This window comes from Myxine glutinosa, chromosome 2 (assembly GCF_964187855.1).
Source record: "Myxine glutinosa chromosome 2, kmMyxGlut1.1, whole genome shotgun sequence".
Classification (NCBI taxonomy): domain Eukaryota; kingdom Metazoa; phylum Chordata; class Myxini; order Myxiniformes; family Myxinidae; genus Myxine; species Myxine glutinosa.
Window position 1 is genome coordinate 31,417,221 of NC_136262.1, and position 26,698 is coordinate 31,443,918.

The 26,698-nt window shown below is 48.2% G+C and overlaps 1 protein-coding gene across 2 annotated transcripts in view; it reads left to right on the plus strand.

Moving 5' to 3' along the window:
• ZNF706 (zinc finger protein 706) overlaps nucleotides 1-26,698 on the plus strand; it is a 186,352-nt gene that overhangs the window by 151,993 nt on the left and 7,661 nt on the right. Inside the window, exon 4 of one of the 2 annotated variants that reach the window (XM_068108466.2) lies at nucleotides 22,248-22,516. In XM_068108466.2, coding sequence (XP_067964567.1) covers nucleotides 22,248-22,516 — 269 coding nt within the window. Of the gene's footprint in view, nucleotides 1-1,380; nucleotides 6,238-22,247; nucleotides 22,517-26,698 lie in introns of those variants that run through there. The other variant, XM_068108465.2, reaches the window with a different exon arrangement.

A 26,698-nucleotide genomic window follows, 5' to 3' on the forward strand; every position in this document is an offset into this window, starting at 1 on the left:
TAATAACAATTCGCCTACAATCACTATTTTTAAGATGGTACCACCTTATCTCGTCCTTTAACCCAAACCCACAGTACTCCCCCAATGTCTCTGTACCCCTCCAAGGCGAGGTCGATTCGCTCCAGCGATAGATGGATCAATGTCTAGTTAGGTCAAAATATGAAATAAATGGGCAAAGCCCAAAAAAATTCTTAGAAAACATTTTATGGTGTTTTCCTGTAGTATTTGGTCCAGAGAACAACATACCAAAGTAGGCTGAAATAGGACTATCGCAAAGGGTCTAAATGTGACGTCAAAAAAGATGACAGCCTCTATTAAAAAGTGCCTTATATCTGCTCATGTCCTATCAATATCTTATAAATGTAAGCTGTTTTTACCCATTTACGTGTGAAAATAAACTCTTCAAACCAGTATATCAGCGAATTCATCATTATGTAGTATTGCCCAATGTACCCAAGTGATGTAATGACGTCATCAATGATGTCATGACGTCATCAATGATGTCATGATGTAGCTTTTCATTATTTCAAGTTTTTGTGGGAAATTAAAGATGGAAGATGGTACTGACATTTTAGCTATTAAATTTTGTGTAGGAAACTCCAGTCATGCCAGAAAAACAGTAAGCAGATGAGTGCATTAGCATATTTTGCCCTGGTGAGGCAGTTCATAAGTGTAGTGCTGCCATCTATAAACATTTCTTCTCCAGAATAAGACAAAATATTCCAATCAGATTCACATTTCTCCAAATTTTACCTTATCAAAGTGTTTCATTATGATATAGAAAAGGACACAATGTATTTAAGCTAATAAAGATCATACAGGTAAGATAAAACAACTTTTCAATGGCCATTGTTTTCTACTTTCTGACTTGATAAACACTTGGTGAACATTGCATGCTAAGGCCATGACTTGACTTGACTGTATGAACCCTTCTCTTCAAGGAGCCTCCAGGTTATACTGGCATAACATAAAAAGTTAACTTGTTGATAAAACATTATCGTGTGCTACATGGATGTTGTAGCCGTATGTGCTACAGGTTACTTGCAACTTCTCAAGTTACTTGCTGTGCACTCTGTCATGTTTACCCCTGGTGGACCCCCCCCCCCCCCCCCCGGACCCTAATTAAAGTGTGCTTTTCTTGAGACGTGTATATAACATAGAGTATAGACTACTGTATGTATTAAGAGGCCATTGCCAGGTGAAGGATGACTAATATCAGGATTGGTCTTGTTTAGGTCAATAGACAATAGTGTAAATGACTTTCTATGTGCACTTGTTCTGTGTCAGATCAGGTACCTGTTTAACTTTTTCATGGGTGATTGATTGTACTCTACATATATTGAGAACTCTAGTCAAAACAAAGCTTATTCTGTGTTTCAGACCATGAAAATGAACGCAAGTGAAGAAACCTATGTCTTGTGCAAAAAGGAAATTGCTTCAGAAAGTGAGGACAGCATTGTTATTACTCAAAAAGGAGCTGACGGCATCAACAGTGCAAGTGTCGAGAGAGGTGACAGCATCATCGTAGCTGCTGCAACGAAGGTTCACAAGACCTGCCGCTTGAATTACACAAACAAAAAAAACATTGAGAGCCATAAGAAAGGTAAACTAGATTCTGCTCAAGCTGCCAAAAGAAGTACACGTGTCTCTACTGGCCCTTATGATAGCAAAACAGACTGCTTATTCTGTGGGAATAAAGTAGTGACGAGCAAGAGGAGTCCTGATTATGATGATTATAGCTTTGTTAGAACAGACAACTTTGCGGACAAGATACTTTTAATGTCTAAATCACGAAATGATGATTGGGCATTTACAGTCCAGGGACATGTTGAGTACTTTGGTGGAGACCTTCATGCAGCAGAATGTATGTACCATCATTCTTGTGACTCACATTTTCGCACATTATGTGATATTCCAACACAGCATAGGTCAGGACCAGGGAGCAATAAGAGAAGGAAAGTTGGGTGGCCAACCGACGATGACCAGGACCAAGCTTTTCAGAAAGTGCTTGCCTATTTTGAGGACAATGATGAAGAACAGTTGACTATTACAGACCTTTCCAATAAGATGAAAGAGTACTTGCATGATAGTGATTCTAGTGCATATGGCAATCAGTATTTGAAGTCTAAATTATTAACACACCGGGGATTCTATATTTGTGGCTGAGGGTGCGGGACTACATGATATTGTGACTTTTCGAGAAAAAACAGGTACAATTCTGCGGGACTACTTTAAGATGCAAAACAAGGATGACGAGGAAGCCCAGAAGAGAGCAATAATACAAACTGCGGCGAAGTTAATCAAAAGCGATATCAAGACTGCTATAATGCCTATCAGGAGTGAGTATCCCAAAGCCACAGACCTGAAACTGGAGTCCACTCTTGAGTATGTTCCCCGGAGCTTGCGTTACATGCTTCAGAATCTTCTTGTCGGAAAGGACACTCGGAGGAAAGAAGCAAGTATAGGCCACTCAATCATTCAGGCAGTTCGTCCAAGGACAGTTATAGCCCCACTACAGCTAGGACTTGCAGCACAAATGCACCACCACTTTCGATCTAGATTTCTTATAGACAGTCTTTCTGCAATGGGTTATTGTGCATCATATGCTGAAGTTCAGCGATTTGAAGAAAATGCTGCGTCTTCAGTTGCTCCAGATATTTTAGGTGGTCAAACAGCCATAAGCGACACGATGCTGTTATTTGCCGCAGATAATGTGGATCACAACATTGTGACTCTTGATGGGAATATTCAAGAGGACAAACTCACACCAGTAATGATGGACAATAACCATGCTCCTGACATCCTGCTAAAACTGATTCACTGCAACTGCTCAGCTGGATGCAACACGCTTAGATGTCGTTGTAAGAAGTACGGACTTGAGTGCACCGGGGCTTGTGGACCTTGCCAGGATGGCAACTGTGAAAATATGAACCATGCACCCATTTTAGATGAAAATGAGGACTGATAATATTGTGACTAGTGTGTAGTTGGTGGTGGTGAGTAGTAGAGTAGTGGCCATGGTGGTGGTGAGTAGTAGAGTAGTGGCCATGGTGGTGGTTGTAAAGTAGAAATGGTTCCTCACCTGGAATGACATCCTGGGTACCAACTAATTAAGAAAAGGTGGACATTGGTTTTATTTGTGTATGAGACTGTGTGTTAAAAGAGTGTGGAGCATTTTGGCATCATCGGTGACTTGATGATGCCATCTCACACAGATATACAGGACAAAAACTAGTTCAATTTAATTTCATGTGAATCTCAGTTTCATAAATTGGAATTTACCATCAGATTAAAAAATTAGGTCATGACGTCATGTCATGTCATGACGTCATGACATAACTTAGAGACACTTCTGTTGACTGCAAGACTTCTAAGGTCATAAGCTTTATGAATAATTTTCACTTTTAAAGTGGTCTAGTACTGCTTGTTTCAAAAGAAATGTGAAGATATTAGGATTTTTGGTCAAATGGTGGCCATTTTGTTTGACGTCATATTTAAACCCTTTGCGGTTCTCATATTTTGGCCTACTTTTGTGATGCTGTTCTCTGGCCACAATATTACTGAAAAACACCATAAAATGTTTTCTAGGAATTTTTTTGGGGTTAGTCTGCATAATGATCCTACTAGTCCGATCACAATCAATTGAGGTGTGGACGATCGAAGCAACCCACAGGTCACGTGATCCACACCCCGCACAATAGCGGTGGAATGGGAAACCTCCCAAAGACGCGCTCCGACGTACACGTTTGCGGTTCAATCAACGAGTCTCTGTATAATCCTCAAAAGCCCCTTTCTTGTACAGCCGTCCCCGGCAACCCACCAGGGAATAATGCCCGGCCGACGCGACAAAAACCTGTTCACTGCAGGTTGCGCGTGTGGCGAAGATGGCGGACGGCTTTCACTCGAACCCGGGCTTTGAGGCACGGATACTCCGGAACCTCAATGAGGATACCCGACTACACAGGCTCCACAGCACTCCGGCGATATCTCCTATCGCCCGAACTTCCTTTCAAGGATGCAGGGTCCACTTGCCCTGTACGCTCCACCAATCGGTCCAGAGCTTCAACCAAAACGTCTCTTCACGATCTCCTCCTGCCTCTTCTTCCTCGCTCCACCTCTTCCGGTCACGATCCGGATTTCCGGCCACATTTTACCAGGAGCGCTTTTAAACCTTTTAACCACAATAACCCTTTCCCTTAAGCCACAATAAGCGTAATATCTAGAACCAACAATGATAACAATAACGACCATAATTAGGGCCGAATCTGTGCTTATTTCATCAATTTATCTTTTTAATATTGCAAGTGCTCTTGGCATCAAAATCCACTACTTAGGCCGCATCTTTTTTTATTATTATTATTGTCTTGGAACTGAACCCTGTGAAGATTATTTGAGTTGCTTCCCATTCCCCCTCTCCAACTTTTCCAGCTGGCATTATATGCCACATTGCTGACTAATATACTGTTACGGGACCGCGGATACGATGTTGTTTGCCGAGCGGAGGCTCCGCGGCCCTAACAGTTACCCCGACTAACCCGATTCCTGGACGTTGGCCGAAATCGCGCCACAGATATTCAATTTGGAAACCTCTAAAGCGACCGAATGTAAAGAGGAAGAAGAAGAAGACGTACGGAGGAATAACAGGTTTTATTAATTATTTTCACAAGCCAAAGCAAAGAGAGCAGTTGGTTATATACAGAAAATGGAAGGAGCAGACACAGTGAAATCATTAGCTTACCTATACAAGCTTAATCAATAAACCCCAGGACAACGTGAAAGACAGACGGACGATCACACTTACACGGGGAAATGCAGGCCGGAAGGAATGGCTTGGAGATGGGTGGCTTTTAGAGGCAAGGAAGGTTCAGCGGGTACTGGACACGGTCGGGCCAGAAGGCACCGCCGTCAAGAAGCCGAGCTTTGGTCCCAAACTGCGCGGGCGAAGTTCCTTTCTCCGTACTGCTGCCTCGTGCGCTCCTTGCGTTGCCCCGGTCCGCTTTTCTTGCATCGCGGCACGTCTCACGGCGGCTCGGTCACACCTGCTCGTCTCCAGCGCATCTCCTGGACCCATCTCTGTAAAAGCTCATCTCTTGTACTCATCTGCTCGGGGAGCGTCCCGCGGCGGGTTATATAGGCCCCGCCCTTCACCCTTGGCGAACCTCCCCCAAGCGTTCTCTCTCCGCCCTCTCAGGCCAAACCCCTTGTTCTGGGTTGGAAGAGCGGGGCCGACTTACTCCTCCCCTCTATGACGAGGTGGAGACCCGCCTTTCTTCTTCGGCGTTACCTCGTGCGTAATGGAGTCAAATGCTGCAAAGTGGACGGCAGAGGAAAATGCAGCAAAGTGCCTAAAGAGCCAATTGCAGCAAAGTGGCAAACCTGGCACTTGGAAGCTGCCATGGGGCGTCGGAGGGCCTACTCTTATTTAATTCGGTGCAATGAAGAGTCAAACTAGTGGGAAACACATCCTTACCCTACAGAGAATAAGGGACTAACTATTTAAAAGGATATATCGTGTCCTGTGTGTAGGTTTATGGAATTAACTAAGAGGACGAGCTGCGACCATTCTTTACATTACGAGGGTTAGTTACACACAACAAAACCATACTTTTCACATTCGTTGCACTTTCTCAAAATTGTTACACTTCTCAAATTCGTTACACTTCTCAAATCCGTTACACTTCTCAAATTCGTTACAATACATCTCAGCAAGTGTCCAAGAGGAAGTTGTCCAGGTAGTGCACTTACCCTTGCACTGGTTAGTCTGGGTTTCATCCCCAACTACAAACGTGGATAAATGCTTCATTCTGGGCTCAAATGGATCGGATCAGATGGATCATCAATGAGAATGAGTCTCTCAGATGGATGTTTAACTGGGTATCCCGTCTGCTAGCCATAGTTGGTGGACGTTGATACCATGGTATCTTTCTTGAAGAGTATATCACTTGTCACTGCATCCTGAACAAATTCCAAATTCCTGCTGGACCAGAGCTCGCTGCGTCAGCCATGTTCCGCAAACCGGTATCCACATGCTGCTCAAGAATTGATGAATCTGTGAGTCATCATTCCCAGATGAACTCTTTCCTTCAACAATTACGCATGTGATGAATTTATTGATTGTTTTCCTCTGATTTATTTTATTTTATTTTATTCTTACTGTCTATGCTCATGTTTATTCTTACCCGCTTGTTTAAAATTAATAAATTCAGTCATGTGGGAAATGACATGCTGTTCATGCCACTCAACGTGTTGGTGTACCTTTGCTTCTCTGCATGGCTTTCATTCTCAGTTGCTCTTTCATAAGCATTTGAAAGTTTTTAAACTTTGAAAATAAACTTGTATTCCCATAACTTCTGAAGGTAATGCATGTAGATTGTTCTGGAACCGATTTTAGTATCTTTTTTTTTTCTTTTCCTTTTTTTTTACTTGCAAAATCGAAGATTTTTCAAGTATATTGGTCGGTTGTGTTTGTGGTTCTGTCTGCCTGATTGTTTGTCGCCGGCCTACAGGTCACAATTTTCAACCGCTCTTCACGAAACTTCACCAAATGGCAGAGTTGGTCATAAGCGAGAAGCCTATTGTTTTTGTGGTCAAAAGGTCAACTTAGGCCAAAGGTCACCAACTTTGCCAAATTTATAAAATCCTCAATTTTCATCTGATTGACTTAAAATTTGAAGAGGACTTGCATATCTGGTCACTGAATTCAACCACCAAGTATTTTTGAGGTCAACATCGGCCATATTGATAAAATCCTCAATTTTCATCGAATTGACTTGAAATTTGAAGAGGACTTGCACATCTGGTCACTGAATTCAACCACCAAGTATTTCTGAGGTCAACAGGCCAAGTTTTTAAAATCCTCAATTTTCATCCGATTGACTTTAAAATTGAACAGCATTTGTACATTGTCACTAAATAGGGAAACTAACTATTTTTGAGGTCAAAAGGTCAACTCAAGGTCAACCTTCCAAAATCATCATCTTTCATCTGACAAATCGTCACTTTTCTTCCTATTGACCCGAGCTTTGATCAAGATCGTAAATTTTAATCTTCATAAAATGGACAATTTGCTGTGTCAATGCAAAACTTTAGGGGGGGGGGGGGGGATTTTGCAAGTATCGTGCTCCGCATAACGTCTTCTTGTTTGTTCATTTATGCATTCGGACTCTGCAGGAACCAGTGCGACCCAACTTTGCATGGACTACTCTTTCATCCGTTTTTTTTCTCCAGGAGCAATCGGTTAATATATTTTGTGAAGATTGTATGTTGAGGTTGTAGTGATTGGCTGTCATCAACACAAATTTAATTTGACAGTTTCACTTGTACCTGTTATTAAAAAGATTGTTTTACACAGGTTTATTATAACACTTCCGTGTTCAGGCTTTGATTGGGTCTTGTGCTCATACATTGCCTGGGGTTTTTCCCAATGATGAATCACTTTGACTGTGAAACATCGATGTGACAGTTAACGAGAATGCATTATTATATACAGACTTGGCATTTAATATGGAATATTTTTTTTGTGGGGGTGAACTTACTTTTCAAGATGACTTAGAACCAAAAGTTCATTGGAATTATGTTGAAATTATTCTAGATTTTGTTAATGTGACCTTTAAAAGAAACAAAAAACACATTTGACATTTCGAAACAAATAAATTGATCCTTGAAAGTGATGTAAACTGATATCGAACTCAATTCACGGACAGTACTGTGTTAAACTTCTGTACGTTTTCCAGAAGTATCTCTTTATTTTGCACATTAGCCAAAAAAAATTTCAACAAAAACAAAAGCTAAATTATGACTGGGATTACGGACAGTAAAATTACAGTTCAGTACTTCGTGTAACCCCCACGAGCATTCAGGAGAGCACGTACACGTTGAGGCATGCTGTTCACGAGATTTGCCAAGGTTTGGACAGGAATCGCTTGCCATGCAGTGACAATAGTCTGCTGCAATTCATGCACAGAGGCAGGCTGCTGGTCCAAGTTGTCGATTTGACGCGTTAATTCTGCCCACAAGTTCTCTATCGGATTCATATCCGGGGACATGGCAGGCCACTCCGTATGCTCTACACCACGGTCAGCAAGAAAGTGTTGGATCATGCGAGCACGATCAGGCCGTGTATTGTCATCTTGGAAGACAAAGTTTCCTCGAAAGGCTGCACAAGCAAATGGAAGCAATGTTTCTTCCAGAATGACCCTGTACTTGAACTGGTTCAGGTTTCCATTCAGAACAACCAGGTCAGTTTTTCCCCCTGCATGAAAAGCAGCCCAAACGGTCACCCCACCACCTCCAGCTTGGACTCTTGGCACTATACAATCTTCGTTGTGGGCTTCATGCACTTGTCTGCGCACTCGGATGCGGCCATCTTGACGATAGACCAGAAATCTAGACTCGTCACTGAAGGTCACGTGATCCCAGTGTCCTGGCTGCCATTGACGGTGCTCTCTGGCCCACTGCAATCGGCGCTGGTGGTGTTGTCTGGTCAGGTGTGGCTTTCTCAGGGGACGCCTGGCACGATAGCCTGCTTGAACCAGTCGTTGGTTGACTAGCCTTCTGGATACAGGCGCATTTGTCAGTTGCTGCCACTCAGCCCTAAGCCGATTAGCTGACTTGGTATGGCCATTGCAGACTAACTGGTGCAGCTGGCGTTCATCTCTCCTTGTGCTTCTGCGTGGACGTCCTGGCCTCGGTATTGGAGCACGGACACCCCTCTGAGCATTTCGTTTCAGGATCTTTGACACCTGACCTCGAGTGATGCCATACTGCCGAGCAATAGCACGCTGTTTCATGCCAGAATTTCGTAAAGCCACCACTCCATGACAAACAGCATTGTCAAGTTGACGGACCATCTCCAGAGGAAGCGGCAATAACTTTTGTAGACGTGCAGCAGTTGTTTTTCACTAATACAGAACGCAACAACCCTTATATACCCGATTGTGAAGCCAATCGTCAAATGTACCTGTCCTTACATTTTGTCACGCCACCTGTGATATAATCCTGTTATTGACTTCTTGCTGCGAAAGACAATCAGTGACATGGTTCTTTCAACAAAGACATCACCGAAGGGTAAAAGAAACTCACCAGATTGATATACTGATTTCAGAAAGTAAACCCAAGTCAAGAAAAAAAAAAATTCCATATTAAATGCCAAGTCTGTATATCGGCCAATATTACCGAGATGGCATTATTATATATTGGCCAATATTAACGAGAAAGCATTATTATTATTATGATATTGACTAATATTAACGAGAAGGCATTATTATTATTATTTATATATATATATATATTGACCAATATTAACAAGAAGGCATTATTTTTATAATAATTGTTATTATTATTATATGTTGACCATAAAAACATTGCCTCAAACAGGGAACCATGATTGTCATGGGGCCCGCAAGGCTAACCCCCACTCTAGCGGGGAAAATGGCCTTAAAACGATCATTCATTCATTCATTTTTTTATGTTGACCAATATTAACGAGAAGGCATTATTATTATTATTGTAATTAATATTATTATATATCGACCAATAGTAATGAGAGGTGTTGTCTTTTGGCCAATATTAATGACAAGGTATTATTACATATCGGCCAATATTAACGAGAAGGTATTATTATTATTATATTTATTATTATTATTATTATATATCCATCAATGTTAATGATAAGGTATTGTTACAGACACGACTTTGATGTTAAGGTGGGCCGAGCGGAATGGCCGTCGTGTCCGCACAAATTCACAAATTACCCGATTGTACTCGAACGTCGACAAAGCCGCGCTACGCTGGCTCAATAGGAAAGAGAAGACACCCGGCTGGGTTATAATGACACAATACGACACCAGGGGTTCAGTTCTCAAGACCTCCGGAGGAGGTTATATTAAGGCGGAAGGTTAGATTACAACTACAAGAGGTACATCATAGGAAGACAGGCACTTAGACACAACCTTATATTATTCCCGACAGACCACAGAGAAACAGGACAAAAACTGACTCACACGGGGATTGATGGCTAGGAAAGCGGGTATTCGTGATGGCCAGCACAAGGTGCACCTTGTGCTCAGGGACAGGATGGCGCGGCCCAAAAGATGCAGGAGGTCTCTCAGCGCTCGAGGTGGCGTCTTGTCGTCTCAAGCTGGGGGCGCATCTCACGTCACGTCCGGCAAGCGGCTGCGTATATCCGGCGGGGAGTGACACGCCCTCGGCTCGTTAGCTCCGCCTCGTGGAATCGGCACGTTGCTTCTCATTGGGTGCGTGCGGGGGGGGTTACTGGCTCCGCCCCCGACGAGGAGCTGACAGCCAGCCCCTTCGGGGTAACCCCGTGGAGCGCATGGTCTGGAGCTAATCGAGCCGGTGTGAGGACGCATCCTCCCCCGCTCCGCCGCCATCCCCTCTGTTGTTGTTGTAATTGTTGTTGTAGTTGTTGTTATTGTTGTTGTTTGGGGAAGAAGATGGGAGGAGGTATGGGAAAGGTCCTAAACTCACTACTGATGCCATATAATCACATTCTGGTGCAACGAAGAGTCATAATTAATGGAAACGAGGCCTTAACTGACATAGATTAAGAATAACTAGGAAGATGTCCGAAAGTTGTCTACGTGTGGTGCGGTGGACCTGGGCACGACATTTAATGGGGGAATAAGGGGAAGGTCGGCTCTACTGATTGTTATTTACATGCAATGGGACTAGGGAATGGGGGACTGGGGAAAGTTGGGGAGTATTGGAGAAAATAGGGGAATATTTACAAGCGGATATGGAGGCCAAATTCCATATTCGCAACATTGCACCCTTCTCTACCCTCGGGGCGTCCCGACCCGATAAATTTTTACCTACTTTAGTGTGGCACGCAATGTAGTTCCCTCTACTATTAACTCTACCCTGAGTGCGACAGTTTTACAGATATTCACAAATGAGTAAATATGTCCCCCTGCGACGTTGCACCCTTCTCCTCACAGAAACACACCCACAGGATAACCGAATCCGGAAAGAATTCTCAAACTAAACATACAGCCGGTAGGGAGCATTATTTACAAGACTATGCTGCTATTTACACTACGATCCAGGACCTGTTTTTGGAGGAACACATGCAGATGTTATGCATAGAGAGAGCGCGCTTGCCAGCATCGATACACCAACCCACGAGTGCTCTGTGGCCGACGGCCTTTAATAACGTGCAGAGCACCCTTCCCGAGCATCAACAGCACCACCCCACCACCAATCGGTGCAGTCACCATTGTTCATTGGAATAAAAATAAATTCGACAACCCCTAACCCTGCAGGTGTCTCTTGCTCTTCTTGTGGTGCACTTGGTGTTAACTGTTAGTGGTTCACCTTGTATGGCATAGGTGCCACGTTGACCCATAGGTCCATCAACGGGTGGTGCTTGGCCGCAAACGAACTGCGGTCCATTGTGGGTGGCCACAAACATTGCGGTCCATATGGTGTACCGATCCAGGCAGCGAACAGCGAAAGTGCAGGCCCACAACTGCGCAGCCAGCACCTCTCTCTCCTCTCTCTCTACCCCAAAGCCAGATCCTCGGAGGTGGGAGACAAAAGAAGAAACAAGTGAGTAAGGTGGTAAGGGCGCAAAAGTGCACGCAATATAAGGTAATGCACACTGGGGGCACATGGGAACCAGGTGAGACAGGTACGTTCCTATCGTACGCCCCCCCCCCCACCAGGTAACCTACATGGCCCCTCCCTTACCCCTTACTGTATCCACAAAACACAACACTACCCATAAACATCTACTTTACAAATCAACAAACATCCCTACTGTCTTCCCCGTTCCTCCCATATACCAAATTCGTCTTCTCTCCCTCCTAACCAATCAAATTTGCCATTTTCAACTCTCATCAAAATTTGCCATCTCCAACTCAACATCATAATTTGCCATTACCAATTCATCATCAGTCCCTCCTAGGGAGGGAGAGATGGAATCACCCCAATGTCTCATCCACGTCGTGATGCGTCTCACAAATCCTCACAGCAATCTCATTTCCTGCACAAAACCAAGAAAACACAGGTGTGGAGTCATCATCATCACCACAGGTAAGTGGCTGCGTATGGTGCGACAGGTTCATCAATCCTAACTATCTCCTAAATGACTTTAACAACTTTACACTACCCGGGGGCTTTCTCCGGCCAAACCATTGGCCCTCTTACACTATGGGTTCTAAAAACCAATTCCCATTGGCCAAACTGTGGTGCTCTTCAATTTGGGGTCTCACTCCCCCGATTCATCTCCCGGTGCCCTCGTACAATTTCTGGGCTGCGACGTGTACCTCTCCCAGTGGGTCTACCCACCTGCACACCTCCACCACTGCAGTTGCCTCCGAGCTTACCTGCTCCTTACCCTAACCTAACTACCTGGGGAAGGCCCTCTGGCACTCTCCCCACTCGGTGCCCTCTCTGGCACTGGGCTACCCGGGTCCGTCCTCCGGATCCTCGGGCCCCATCCACAACTCTACCGGCTCCCAGAGCCCACCTGCGGCCTCACCTGGCCGACATCCTCACAGTGGTGGAGTGCTCAACCAACTACACACACTAACAGGCTACACGCCCAGCCATTTCCACAACACTAATGCACCCATTCACAACACCATTCTGCAACCGCACCACAGATGCCAATATCCAACCACAATTTACCTGCACCCTCTACCTAACACTTACACTACCCGCCCCGGGTGCTCGTGAAAGGGGTCCACTCTTCCCCCATCCACACCTTCGCACCATGCACACCACTCCGTACCACTCACTCCAACTCTCTCCACACACCTGTACCTGCACACCTGTGCTCTCACACCTGGTGCCACCTGCACCCTTCTCTCCCCAAGCGCATTCGCGCTGATCCACACACTCACTACTCATACACTGCTCCACACACCTGTCCAGTTGCACACCTGTGCAATCACACCTGTTCAATTCTCACAAACACGGCATCATCTCAGCTAACTACTCCCTTCTGAAACTTGCGCTTCCCAGTCGTCCCTTTAAACTATTGCGCTCCCACGTCATTATCATCCATACTAATCTACCTGCGTCCCCACTACAGGTATCAGTCACTAACTAAACTTAACGTTACCTAATGTCATCTTCGCTAGATCCCTACACACCATATCCTAACCCACCCGGGCTAGTTTTCACTGCCATACACCCCATAAGCTATTGCTCCTTTGCCCCCCCCATATGGGAAAGGTGGCAGGGATGCCACCCTCTCCCACCGGGCCTATCGCTCCTCAATCCCCCAGTCCTCTGGCACTAATAAGCCCCCCTTATTCAGAGGTACTGGGTCCCGCCTCGGCATCTAAAGCCGAGGCGATCCACGGGGGCGCCTGCTCGCCGGTGTAAGGTCTTATCCGGTCGGCGTGGACGATCCGAGGGAGGGCTCGTGGCCCCATTTTGATCTTAAAGACCACGTCACAGATTTGCGACAGGACGACTCCTGGGCCTTGCCAGGGGGAGGTGAGTTTTGGGCACCTTCCCTTCCGCCTCCGGGGATTAAAGAACCAAATCTTCATCCCCGGAGCGTATTGACTCCCCTGGCTCCGGTCGTCGTACCTGCGCTTCATCTTTTCCCCCGCCAGATGGAGTTGGCGGCGGGCGAAGGCATGGACTAGCTCCATGCCTTCCTCTAGGTGACGTGCGTACCCCTCCCTCGGCGGGTTAACCACTGTGTCTGGCACGGGACCGCATAGCAAGTCGGCGGGAGCCCGTAACTCCCGCCCATACATAAGCAACGCTGGACTGCATGCGGTGGCCCCGTGCTGGCTGGTTCGGTAGGCCATGAGCAAGTAAGGGAGATGTTCGTCCCAGTCATCCTGACGGGTGGTGGTGAACAGTGCCAGTTGTTGGATTAGAGTTCGATTGAATCTTTCCACCATCCCGTCAGATTGAGGTCTTAAAGGCGTTGTTCTGGTTTTCCGAATTGACAGGAGACTGCACACATCTTTTAGCAATTTGCTCTCAAAATTTCGTCCCTGGTCGGTGTGCAACTCCTGTGGAATCCCATGCCGGCACACAAATCCTTCCACGAAGGCCTGCGCTACCACCCCTGCTTCTTGGTTGGGGAGGGCGTAGGCCTCCGGCCACTTGGTGAAATAGTCCATTACAACGAGGATATACTTATTACCTTGGCGGGTGCGGGGCAGCGGTCCTAGAATATCCATAGCCACCCGCTCAAGGGGGGCCCCCACCTGATGTAATTGAAGGGGGGCCCTCATCCTCCGTGCTGGTCCCTTTTTGGCAGAACAGGCGTCGCATCTCCGACACCAGTCCTGTATGTCGCGCCCCATATTCACCCAATAGAACCTCCGGCGGACCCGAGATATTGTCTTTGTCCTGCCCAAATGGCCGCCGGAGCGGGTACCATGCACCTGTTGCAATATGACGTTCTTGAATTTGTCAGGGACTATCACCAGCCAGGAAGTTCGATCAGAGGGAACCTCCACCCACTTGCGATACAAGATGTTGCCTTTCAATTCCAGGGTCTGCCACTGAGCCCAATATGCCTTTGTCTGCGCCCCGAGGGGGGTGACCTCTTCCCCCTTTGGTCTTTGCCCCAATTTGACCCATTGGAACACCGGCCCCAGAACAGGATCCTCCTGCTGGGCCGTGCTCCAAGCCAACTCTCCAAATTCCTCGTCCGCGGTTAGTGGCAAAATTGGCCCTCTCACCCGGGTTGCCCGGACGACGAGAATCGGGGCGGAATCGCCCAATTGCTCCCTCTCCTCGTGTCTCGCACAAAATTTACAGTTTTCCCCCAGACAAGGACGCCGAGAGAGTGCGTCCGCATTACCATGGGCCTTCCCGGCCCTATGGGCCACATCAAAATCGTACTGCTGCAACTTTTCCAACCACCTTGCAATTTGGCCCTCCGGTTCCTTGAACCGAAGGAGCCATTGCAAGGAGGAATGGTCAGTTCTAACCAAAAATTTCCGCCCGTACAAGTACGGGTGGAAATGGTTCATGGCAGCCAGCATAGCCAATAACTCTTTGCGAGTGACGCAATAATTTCTCTCGGGCCTACTTAAGGCCCGACTATAATAACCAATCACTCTCTCCACGCCCTCCTGTGTCTGAGACAAAACTGCGCCCAATCCTTCCTGGCTCGCATCCGTGTCCAGGGTAAATGTCCCGTCACTGGTGGGGTAAGCTAGAAGGGGTGCGGATGTTAGACACCCCTTCAATTTTTGGAAGGCCTCGTGGCACTCCCGTGTCCAATTAAATCGCGTCCCCTTCTCCGTAAGCCGGTGGAGGGGACGGGCCAACTCCGCAAATTTCGCCACAAAGCGCCGGTAGTAGGAGCAGAGTCCCAAAAATCCCCGCACCTCTTTGATGGTACGTGGTGCGGGCCACTCCTCTACCGCTTTAATTTTGTCTGGGTCTGTTTTTACCCCCTCGCGGCCAATCACGTGACCTAGATAGGCCACCTCTCTTGCAAACAAAGTGCACTTACTCGGGTTCAGCTTCAACCCTGCCTGTCTGAGGCACCCGAACACCTGGTCCAAATTAGCTAGTGCCTGGGGGAACGTTTGGGCATGTACCAGGACGTCATCCAGGTACACCAGGCATGATTGCCATGGCATGCCGCCTAGTACATGCTCCATCAATCTCTCAAAGGTGGCGGGGGCGTTACACAAACCAAACGGCATCACAGTAAACTGATACAGTCCCTTACCTGTGGAAAATGCCGTTTTCTCCTTCCCTGCCCTATCCATCTCCACCTGCCAATACCCACTCTTGAGGTCCAAAGTTGTGAACCAATTTGAGCCCGCAACGGCATCGAGGGTGTCATCAATCCTTGGCAGGGGATATGAGTCCTTGAGTGTCACGTTGTTTAGCTGGCGATAGTCCACGCAGAACCGCGTGGTCCCATCCTTCTTTTTGACCAGCACAACAGGTGACATCCAAGGACTTCCCGAGGGCTCGATCACACCTGCGTCGAGCATTTTTGCAACCTGCTCGTCAGCTTCCGCCCTCTTGCTCCAAGGGAGCCGTCGGGCGGCCTGACGAATAGGCCGGGCCTCACCGGTGTGGATCTGATGTTTCACCAGGCCCGTACGTCCAATATCCTCGGTGGACAGGGAGAAGAGGTCCAAATGGGACCCAACCAGTTTGTGTAAGGCCTCCCTCTGGGTACCTCCCAACTCTACGCTACTACGATTTACCATCTCGCAAATGGGATCGGGCCAATTCCTACTTGTTATTGAAGGCTCCCCCCGGGGTCGGCTCGGCTGGACGTTCTCGCCCCTCACTGTCGCGACTTCCTCAACTGGGGTGCAGCCAGCTACCCTCGTGCCCCTTACTATAGTGCGTGGTTCTGTACTCACATTTACTACTCGGACGGCCACTACCGGTCCGTCCGTTTTTACAAGGGTGCGGCCCACGATTAAACCCGGTATGGACTGCGCTGCCACCGGTTCGACCAGGCCGCAGGACTCCTGCCATGTTGGGCGAGCTGCCCACCGGGCCGGCACTATCGCCTCGGCCCTTGGGGGGATGGTCACGGCCTCGGAAGCCTCCAGCTCCGCTCTCTCGGCCGTGCTCACTCCCCCTAACGGCAGCTCTTCTACTCCCACCTGCAGGATCCCCCGGCACAAGTCGATTTTACAACCGCTGGCAGTCAACAGGTCCAACCCTATTAAACATGGGTCGCACACCTCCGCCACCCAAACATCTATCTCCCTCCTTACCGACCCTAACTTGAGGGTCACAGAACCACGCCCTATGATCGGGGCCGTTACCCCGGTAGCAAGCTGCAAACTATAATTTTGCAGGCGCTGGATCTTATCCCAGCCACCTGCGCTCGAATCAAGGACCACAGGGCTGATGATCGTGGCGCTAGCTCCTGTGTCCACTACGGCGTCTACCCCCACGCCGGCAATTTTGCATCTAATTGTCAGGCTACCGGTTCCAATTTGGCCACAATAAATGACCTGTCGCGTCAATGAGGGCTCTCCTCCATCCTCTGCTGCCGAACACCGCCCTACGTGCCCGACACCTTCTAGTTTCCCGGGGTCTGGCGGGGGGGTGTCTGGGGTCGGCTAACCCGCTCCCCCCTGGGCGGAGTTGAGGACCTCAACTGCCGGGGATCATCCCGGCGCGCGTTTCGACAGTGCCGCGCCAGGTGACCCAGGCGGTTGCAGGTATAGCACCTCACCTGATAAGGTGCTTGCCTCCGGAATTCCAAATTCCCCCCCCTGTAGGTCCGAATTGGATTACCCGCTCGTGGTCCACCGCGGGCCACCTCCGGGGCCGCCTGCCATGGTCCAGGTCCCGCCAGGCGCTGGTCCACCAGCCTCCGGACCATGCCCGCCAGGTCAGGACCCACGTCGGGGGCGGGCCCCCTAAGGGGTCCGCCCTCCATCGGGGGTCCCATCTGGCGGACCGCCATTGCGAGACGCTCGCCCCCCCGGGCCAGGGGCCTCGCTGCTTCCCAACGGGCCGCAGCGTCAGCCGCCTGGCTCAGAGTCTGCGGGCGCCACATGGCGAGCTGTTGCCGGAGCTCAATATCCGGGAGGGCCTGGATAAAATGGTCCAGCGCCAGGCTTTCCCGGGAATCCGCTGCCATGCTAGCATGTGCGATCCCCACTGCGCGGCGAATGTCGTGGGCAAGTTCCCCGATGGCTTCCTGGGGCTTGCGCTTTCGCAGCGCGAGCTGAGCTTTAACAAGCTCGCTCTGCTGTTCTATTCCAAATCGATTAATTAGGGCGTCGCGGAGGGCTGGCAGGGTGAGAGCACCCGCTGGTAATGCCGTCAGCACCTCCGCCGCCGCGCCGCGCAATGCGGCCACCAGGTGTACTCCACCTTCGTCCTCACCCCAACCGTTGCCCTTACACACACAGTCGAACTGCGCCAGGTACGCGCGTAGATCACTCTTGCCGTCATACGGCGCGAGTGGGACCTTGTGGGACCACCTCGTATGTGAGTCGTTGCCCGCCTGCCGGACCCCGTGCGTCGCCCCTTGCGGGGTCAGCGCGGGGCCGAACCGGCCGGGCCCCCACAGTACACTACCCCCAAGGGGCTCTCGTGCCTCCCCGGTCCCTCCAACAACTACCCCTGTTGGTGTCGATGCATGGGTCACACCTCCGCAACCCGCTACCCATTCCATACCACCACCACCACAACCTTGCTCACCCACACCTCGCACCTCTCGTTCCATACCCTCCGGACCAGCCATACACCTCACTCTTGGCCTCTCACGAACATCCGGGTCTATCTCGACCCCCAAGCTTATTAAATCACCTGGCGCATCATACGCACGACCATATTGGTCACCACTTACACCGGGTCCTCTTTCTCTTCGCTTCTCCTCCATCACCTGCGAATCCCTCATCCGGTTAATGAGCACATCATCACGATCCGAACACAGACTCTGGACCAATTCTTTTACCTCCTCTTTTATCTCTTTCTTATCCTCTCTCCGTCGCTTTTTAATTTCGCTCACCCCTTCTTCCACTTCTTCTAATTTTTGCTTCATCTCCTTCATCTCTTCGTGCGCCCCTTTAAGTTCTTCCTCTAACTCCACTTTATTTTTTTCTATGTGCTCCCGCACCTCCCGCTCTTTAACCTCCATTACCTCTACCACCTTGTCCATTTTCCTCGTCAGGTCCTCATGTACCGTCTGACACTCTTTTTTAATTACCCCTACGTCCTTTTTCATCTCCTTCTGTGTCGATTTTAAACCCTCTATTACCGCTGTGTTCTTCTTTACCTGGTCCCCCAACTCCTTTTGTCCCACTGTCAGTTGTTCTACTCCCAGCGTCAACTCCTCTATACCACCTTGCAATTTTACAGTCCCCTTTCTCACCTCTTTCTCCATGCGCTCCTTACAGTGCCTCACCTCCTCGCGCACTCCTCCGACCTCCTCACTCACTCCTCTTCTGATCTCCTCTCCCATCACTTGCATCTCCTGCCCAGATGCCACCCTCATCTGCTCCATTTCCTCCCTGTGAGCATCCAGTTTGGTCTCTACCCCCATTCTGACCCCCTCTATCTGCTGCTCCATTTGTTTAACTTCCCTTTCCGCTTGGTCCCTCATGTCCCTCAATTTGCCTTCCATACTGTTTTCTAACCCCTCTAACCCATTTTTCACTCCTTCCATTTGATTCTCTTGAGCGGCCATTCTGTTTTCTACCCCCATTAACCCATTTCTCACCTCTTTTATCCCATTGTCTAACCCCTCAAAATTTTTGTCTACCTTCTCACCAGTACCCCTCGCTTCGTCCCTCATTACTCCCAATTGCTCACTCCGAGCCCTCGCTTCGTCCCTCATTACTCCCAATTGCTCACTCCGAGCCCTCGCTTCGTCCCTCATTACCCCCAATTGCTCACTCTGAGCATCCATCCGGTTCCCCATTACCCCCATTTGGTTTTCCAATCGCTCACTATTCTTTTCCATAAGGGCCGTCATTTGTATAAAAAAAAGTTCCAATCTTCCCAGCGGCGCTACTTCGGTCGCGGGCACGGTGACCAGCGAGGCGCCATTTTGTGCGCCCGCTTCTTCGTGCGTGACGGCGCTATTTTGCGAACCTGCCGCCCTCACTGCTTCGCTCTCCTCCTGTCCCTCATTTTGGTCCTGGATCGACCCTACCTCACTCTCCTTTACCGGACCCCAGCTGTCTTGATCCGCCATAGCGCGACTTGCAAAATTCGAGTTTCGTAAAACAAATCCAATTTTTTTTTTTTTCGTTATAATTTCGTCGAGCGCAGTACGCGCTCCGAATCGATTTTCCCTCCCAAAATTTGGGCCTAATAAATTTAGTCCCGGGTTCGAATCCCACTCCTGACACCAATTGTTACAGACACGACTTTGATGTTAAGGTGGGCCGAGCGGAATGGCCGTCGTGTCCGCACAAATTCACAAATTACCCGATTGTACTCGAACGTCGACAAAGCCGCGCTACGCTGGCTCAATAGGAAAGAGAAGACACCCGGCTGGGTTATAATGACACAATACGACACCAGGGGTTCAGTTCTCAAGACCTCCGGAGGAGGTTATATTAAGGCGGAAGGTTAGATTACAACTACAAGAGGTACATCATAGGAAGACAGGCACTTAGACACAACCTTATATTATTCCCGACAGACCACAGAGAAACAGGACAAAAACTGACTCACACGGGGATTGATGGCTAGGAAAGCGGGTATTCGTGATGGCCAGCACAAGGTGCACCTTGTGCTCAGGGACAGGATGGCGCGGCCCAAAAGATGCAGGAGGTCTCTCAGCGCTCGAGGTGGCGTCTTGTCGTCTCAAGCTGGGGGCGCATCTCACGTCACGTCCGGCAAGCGGCTGCGTATATCCGGCGGGGAGTGACACGCCCTCGGCTCGTTAGCTCCGCCTCGTGGAATCGGCACGTTGCTTCTCATTGGGTGCGTGCGGGGGGGGGTTACTGGCTCCGCCCCCGACGAGGAGCTGACAGCCAGCCCCTTCGGGGTAACCCCGTGGAGCGCATGGTCTGGAGCTAATCGAGCCGGTGTGAGGACGCATCCTCCCCCGCTCCGCCGCCATCCCCTCTGTTGTTGTTGTAATTGTTGTTGTAGTTGTTGTTATTGTTGTTGTTTGGGGAAGAAGATGGGAGGAGGTATGGGAAAGGTCCTAAACTCACTACTGATGCCATATAATCACATTCTGGTGCAACGAAGAGTCATAATTAATGGAAACGAGGCCTTAACTGACATAGATTAAGAATAACTAGGAAGATGTCCGAAAGTTGTCTACGTGTGGTGCGGTGGACCTGGGCACGACATTTAATGGGGGAATAAGGGGAAGGTCGGCTCTACTGATTGTTATTTACATGCAATGGGACTAGGGAATGGGGGACTGGGGAAAGTTGGGGAGTATTGGAGAAAATAGGGGAATATTTACAAGCGGATATGGAGGCCAAATTCCATATTCGCAACAGTATTATTATATATCGGCCAATATTAATGAGAAGGTATTATTATTATTTTATATCGACAAATAATAACACCTTCTCGTTACTATCTATTGGGCCAATATGAAGGATAAGACATTATTTTATATCCACCAATATTAACGAGAAGGTGTAATATATATCGGCCAATATGAACGAGAAGGTGTTATTATATATCGGTGAATATTAACGAGGTGTTATTATATATCGGCGAATATTAACGAGAAGGCGTTATTATGCATCAGCCAATATTAACGAGAAGGTGTTATTATATATCAGCCAATATTAACGAGAAGGTGTTATTATATATCGGCCAATATTAACGAGAAGGTGTTATTATATATCAGCCAATATTAACGAGAAGGTGTTATTATATATCAGCCAATATTAAAGAGAAGGTGTTATTATATATCGGCGAATATTAACGAGAATGCGTTATTATATATCGTCGAATATTAACGAGAAGGTATTTATATATCGGCCAATATTAACGAGAAGGCGTTATTATATATCGGCCAATATTAGCGACAAGACGTTATTATATATCGGCGAATATTAACGAGAAGGCGTTATTATATCTCGACCAATATTAGCGACAAGCCGTGCATCTCAGATGTGAAAAAGACGTTTGTAAGACAATGTGATGAAACGGAAAACCAAATACAACATTGGAGTCATCAGAAGGAACCTGGATAGGATTGGGGATTCAGCCGCTACTCGTCAACCCTCAGACCCATCCAGGCGCAGGTAAGTCAGTCACTTGGCGTCATTAACCACAAGTCAAACATTAAGTGTCACGTGGTATATCGTGATCGATTAGTGTTTCTATATCAGATCCGTTCGATTATCTCTCCTCCATTCACAATTCACATCTGAGGTATTTTCACGGTGAAGTTTAACGCTTCATAATCAATTTTTTGTGAATAATTCAGGTAAGCATTAAATTATATCTCGACACGCGCCGTTCCCATGACCACCGTTGGCCTCGGCCGTTACAGCACGAGACGAGTTCGTTTATTCGGACCGTTTGGCGGATCGATTACCGAGGTTATCGGTGAATATTAACGAGAAATAGCGGCGACCATAAGCTCAGGACAAGCGTCGCTGGCGGTGAACGAGGAGCGTAAGCAGTGGAGACGGAATCGAATGACGAAAGGTTATAAAAGGGTTAATGTGCGCAAACTTTGCTCCATGAGAGTTTGAGCGATCGAGGAACGTTGGGATCTGCATATCGAGCGGTTGATATCGGTGATACTTGTGAGGATGAGCGACCCGGAGCGCACCTTCCCGCTAAAACAGATCATGTTCGCCACCATTGACCCTCAGGTCGCTTCACTCGAGTCGGTGGTTAAACCCGCACATCGTGACCTTCCTGACGCAGGTAAAAGTCAGGTGAGCACTTCCTCCGAATTGGACGATCTCAAGATCATGGTGTTGGACAACGAACCGGATCTGCATGAGATGACCACGGTGTGTCATCTCAACATGGAGGGAAAGGCGTCTGAGGAAGCTGCGCTCATGGAAGGTCATGGCTGTTGTCAGGGCAACACAGAGCACCGGGAAGCTTCGTTTCATGACGTTTCTGATCACAACAAGTGAGTTGGATGTGACGTTGAAATATTTCATTGGACATAATTAATCTTGTTGCTATGACGTATTCCTTATTGCTCAGGTGCACGGAATTGCTCAGGTGCAGGTGCACGGAATTCGGTCGACGTTTCCATGGCAATGAGGGATGTGCACCGTTTTGACAGAATGAGTTGAAAACTGCTGGTTGTACCCGATCGAGTTGTGTGCAGGAAGCTTTTAGGAGGTTTACCAATTAACCAAGCACGTTTTATTATTAACACACCAGCAAGGTACCTGGCGTTGCCTTGGACAACACATTTCGCAAAGGGAATATTGAGAGAAGGGGAGTGAGGGATAGGGGAGGGGACGAGAGAGAGGAGTGGAGGGAGGAAGGTGAGGATAGGAGGAGAGGGGAAGGATAGGGGGAATGGAAGGCAGGGGAGAAGGTAAAGGGAAGGTTTGGCAACGTGAGTAGAAGACAAGGCAGCGCGAGGGGAGGGGAAGCTAAGGCAGCATGAGGGGAAGGGAAGGCAGCATGAGGGGAAGGGAAGGCAGTGTGAGGGGAAGGGAAGGCAGCTTGATGGGAGGGGAAGGGAAGGCAGATTCAGGGGAGGGGAGGGAAGGTAGCGTGAGGGGAGGGAAGCAAAGGCAGCGTGAATGGAGGAGAGGGAAAGGCAGCGTGAGGGGAAGGAAAGGCAGTCCAGAGGAAGGGAAGGCAGTGTGATGGGAGGGGAAGTGAAGGCAGCATAAAGGGAGGAGAAGGGAAGGCAGTGTGAGGGGAAGGGAAGGCAGCATGACGGTAGGGGAAGGGAAGGCAGCATGAGGGGATGGGAAGCGAAGGCAGCATGAGGGGAGGGGATGCGAAGCCAGCGTGAATGGAGAGGAACTAAAGGCAGCATGGGGGGAGGGGAACGCAGCATGAGGAGAGGGGAAGGGAAGGCAGCGTGAGCAGAGGAGAAGGGGAAGGCAGTGTGAGAGGAGGACTGTTCCATTACCAAGCACATTGTAGAGTGCTCGCCAAGCGGCTTAAGCACTCAAGGTAGCACTCCAACGAAATGGTTGATAAGGAAGGGCTAGCTTGTCAAGCGATAGAAAGCAAATTGCTTCTGGTTTAAATGGCCAAAAATGTTCGGTAGATCCGACCCACCAATCTCTACTTCTTCCACACTTTAAAATAGATACTATCTGGGTCCATCATATCGAGGGAATTTAAAAAAAAAAGGTTCAAATATTCAGGTTTTCCTACAAGTATCACAGGTTCCAGTACAGTAGAGTAACACCCTATCCTATGGAGGTATGAATTAAGATGACAGAGCAGGAGGGTTGAGAGCCTTGCTTAAATAAATAAATAAATAAATACACTTAGTTCTAAGAATCACTAATGTCTTAAATTTTTCAAATTTCACTCCAGATTTCGTTACTTATTTAGTGTATGGGATCCGATTATCAAATCGATTATATGCTTCAATTAGTCTGTGAGAGGTCATCCTGGTTGCAAGGCAAGGCATGTTTGAATATGCCAAAAGAAAATGTTGGTGTAAAATAACCCAGCGATGTGACAGAGGGCTAATCAAGATGGTGTGAAGGTTTACTTTTGTTTGTTTTGTTGTTATGAGCACCCGGTTAATCATCTTCAAATGGGGGTGTTTAAACACACACAAACACCCCAATTTTCATTCATGCACTCCTTTGGTATGAGTTAAGTATACCTGCAAAGTTTTTGGGCACTAGGTTTCATGGTTTTGGAGTTATAGAGGAGACACACACACATACACTGCTTTTTGTTATTATATTGTTTCGTTTGTATGGGTTAGGCAGTGATTACCTTAGTCCAGGTAGAATTGCATAGGTGGTGTGCTCCGAATGTCGTGTAGCCATCCTGATGTACATGTCAGACCGTATGTCGTGGAAGAGCGTATCTTTGTTCCCATCACGAGGGGTGGGGTTATGTTAATTAGTTAGGGATTATGGGTACTTAATCTGCTGTATGTAATGGCCTCTGTTATTTTTCCTCTGTTCCTTATGACACCCGCAGCACACACACCTAGCCAGGAAATCACGCATTTACCACACTAAATAAAAAACCAACCGGAAACAGGCCATTGAGCACCACCGCGGATAACACTGACCGAGTGAGCACACAGGCAGGGCCATGGAACCATGCCCCGAAGAGCAGTGATTGGTCCGGGATTGATTGGCGCATGAACGGCTAAGGTGGGATTGGTGGAGCAGGCACGGATGACGTCAGAGCCCCGAGTATAAAAGAAATCTCTCCCCGACATTTGCTCCACTTGGCTTGCTCTCTTCTTTGTCTCTCGAGTCCTGGCTTTGACAATGAACGGTCGTGTCCCGACATCGCTCTTCTTCATCTTCTCATGGCTGGCTCTGGTTTTCTGGGTTTGGTGGTGAACGGTCGTCTCCCCAACATTTTGTCCTCTCTTGACTTCCTCACATATTCTGGCTTTGGTGGTGAACGGTTCATATCTCGCTCTGCTTCGGGATTTCATGGCGAAAGGTCGGAGTTCATAGCGTTCTGGCACAAGGGGAATTCATTAACGAGCACGTGAACATTTTGTAGCGCTCTTGCGCTGGGCACATCGGTGTTGGTGAGCAAGATCAACATTGACGAGCAGACAGACAGCGAGTGGACGAGCGCGGCCTGCTCGCATGAGCCCGGGGACTGGAAGAGCGAGCTATGCGCCATAGCCGTTCCCGCGCACAGACTTCGCGCCAACGAGTGATTTCCCGCCAAGGACGCGGGGGTTCTGGACGATTCCTGACAAGATTCAAGAGCAGCTTTGAGCTAAGTGCCCACCAAAATAACGCAATTATTTTCACCTTTATATTTCCCTTTGTCTGTGTTCGAGTCTGTATGGGGGCACTCCAATTAGGAATTTACTTTTACCGTGCATTCTTTTGTTACCGGAATATTCTTCAATAAAGCCGGTATTTTTGTAAATATTAATTCCGTGTCGGTTTGAGTTAATTGATTATCCAGGTGCGAAGACCGGGTGGAAGCCGTCCAGGTAAGTTTGTTATCCTCCTTTCCCCCACGTGTAATAAAGGTCTGCCATTGGATTGAAAGCCTTGGAGTTAAAGTTCGTTTGGTCATCCGCGTCACCCTGCGGTGGTCACTACAAGGCAGACACACGACAATATGCTACAGGTATTTGTGCTCTTTCAGAGACACTTGCGGTACTCCATGTATAACTTGGCTGATCACCCCAGGATGATTTTCAATGCTGCCATAAAACATCACTGATGAATCAGATGTCACATCTTTCATTCGTGTCTTTATTCAATGACCTTTCTTCCACACAGATTCACTACGACAAAACAAAATGCACTACCAAGTTCCACACACGAGACACACAAGTCAGAATGGGTTATGGCGATACATGTTAATCATAAAGATATAGGCACCAAATTCTTCTTCTTCTTCTTCCAAATTACTCATCAATAAATTCACATACAGACGTATGAGACCAGCCTGGTGTTTGCTTCACGGTTAAGGTGGCTGGCTTGAGATCTAAGGGTCCTGAGTTCAAGCCTTTGTCACGCTGTTGAATTGACACCAGGTGGGTTGACTCAGCCTGTCATTCTTCCGAGGTCGGCAAAATGGGTACCAGCTTATTGGGATGAATGAGCCATTAGCGTATCCTGTGTCGGAGTGGCGACTCATCCAGGATTGTGGCCAATAGCCAAGAAACTGCTTCGGCAGCCCTACATATCTGAAGATGCAAAAATGAGTGGTCATCATCATCATCATCATCATTTGCTCCCCAAATCTATTCATTCCAAAAAAAAATTCCATCTCTTATAGTGCATCTTTCATTCATTCCCTAAACTCTCCAGCACTCCATCCTCCCTCCAGCGTCCTCAAACGTATTTTTGACTCGAATGTCTCAAGAAACTCCCCTCTGAGACTCTCCCTCGCTCCTCCCCTCCTAGACTCCCCTCTCACCCCTCCTCCTCAAAGCGTCCTTTGCGTCCTCCTTCCCGCTTCTTCCCCCTTACAACTTTCACCTTCATCTCCCTCAACCTTCTGCCTCGCTCTTCCCCCTCGTCAAATAACACCTCACTGCGCCTCTCCCAATCACCATCAAACCTTTTGTCCGCCCCATTCTTCCCTTTCTCCAAGCTATTCTGTAATCTCTGACACACCTTCAACAGCTCTCCCTACCACTTCCTCCTCTTCCACATCTTAC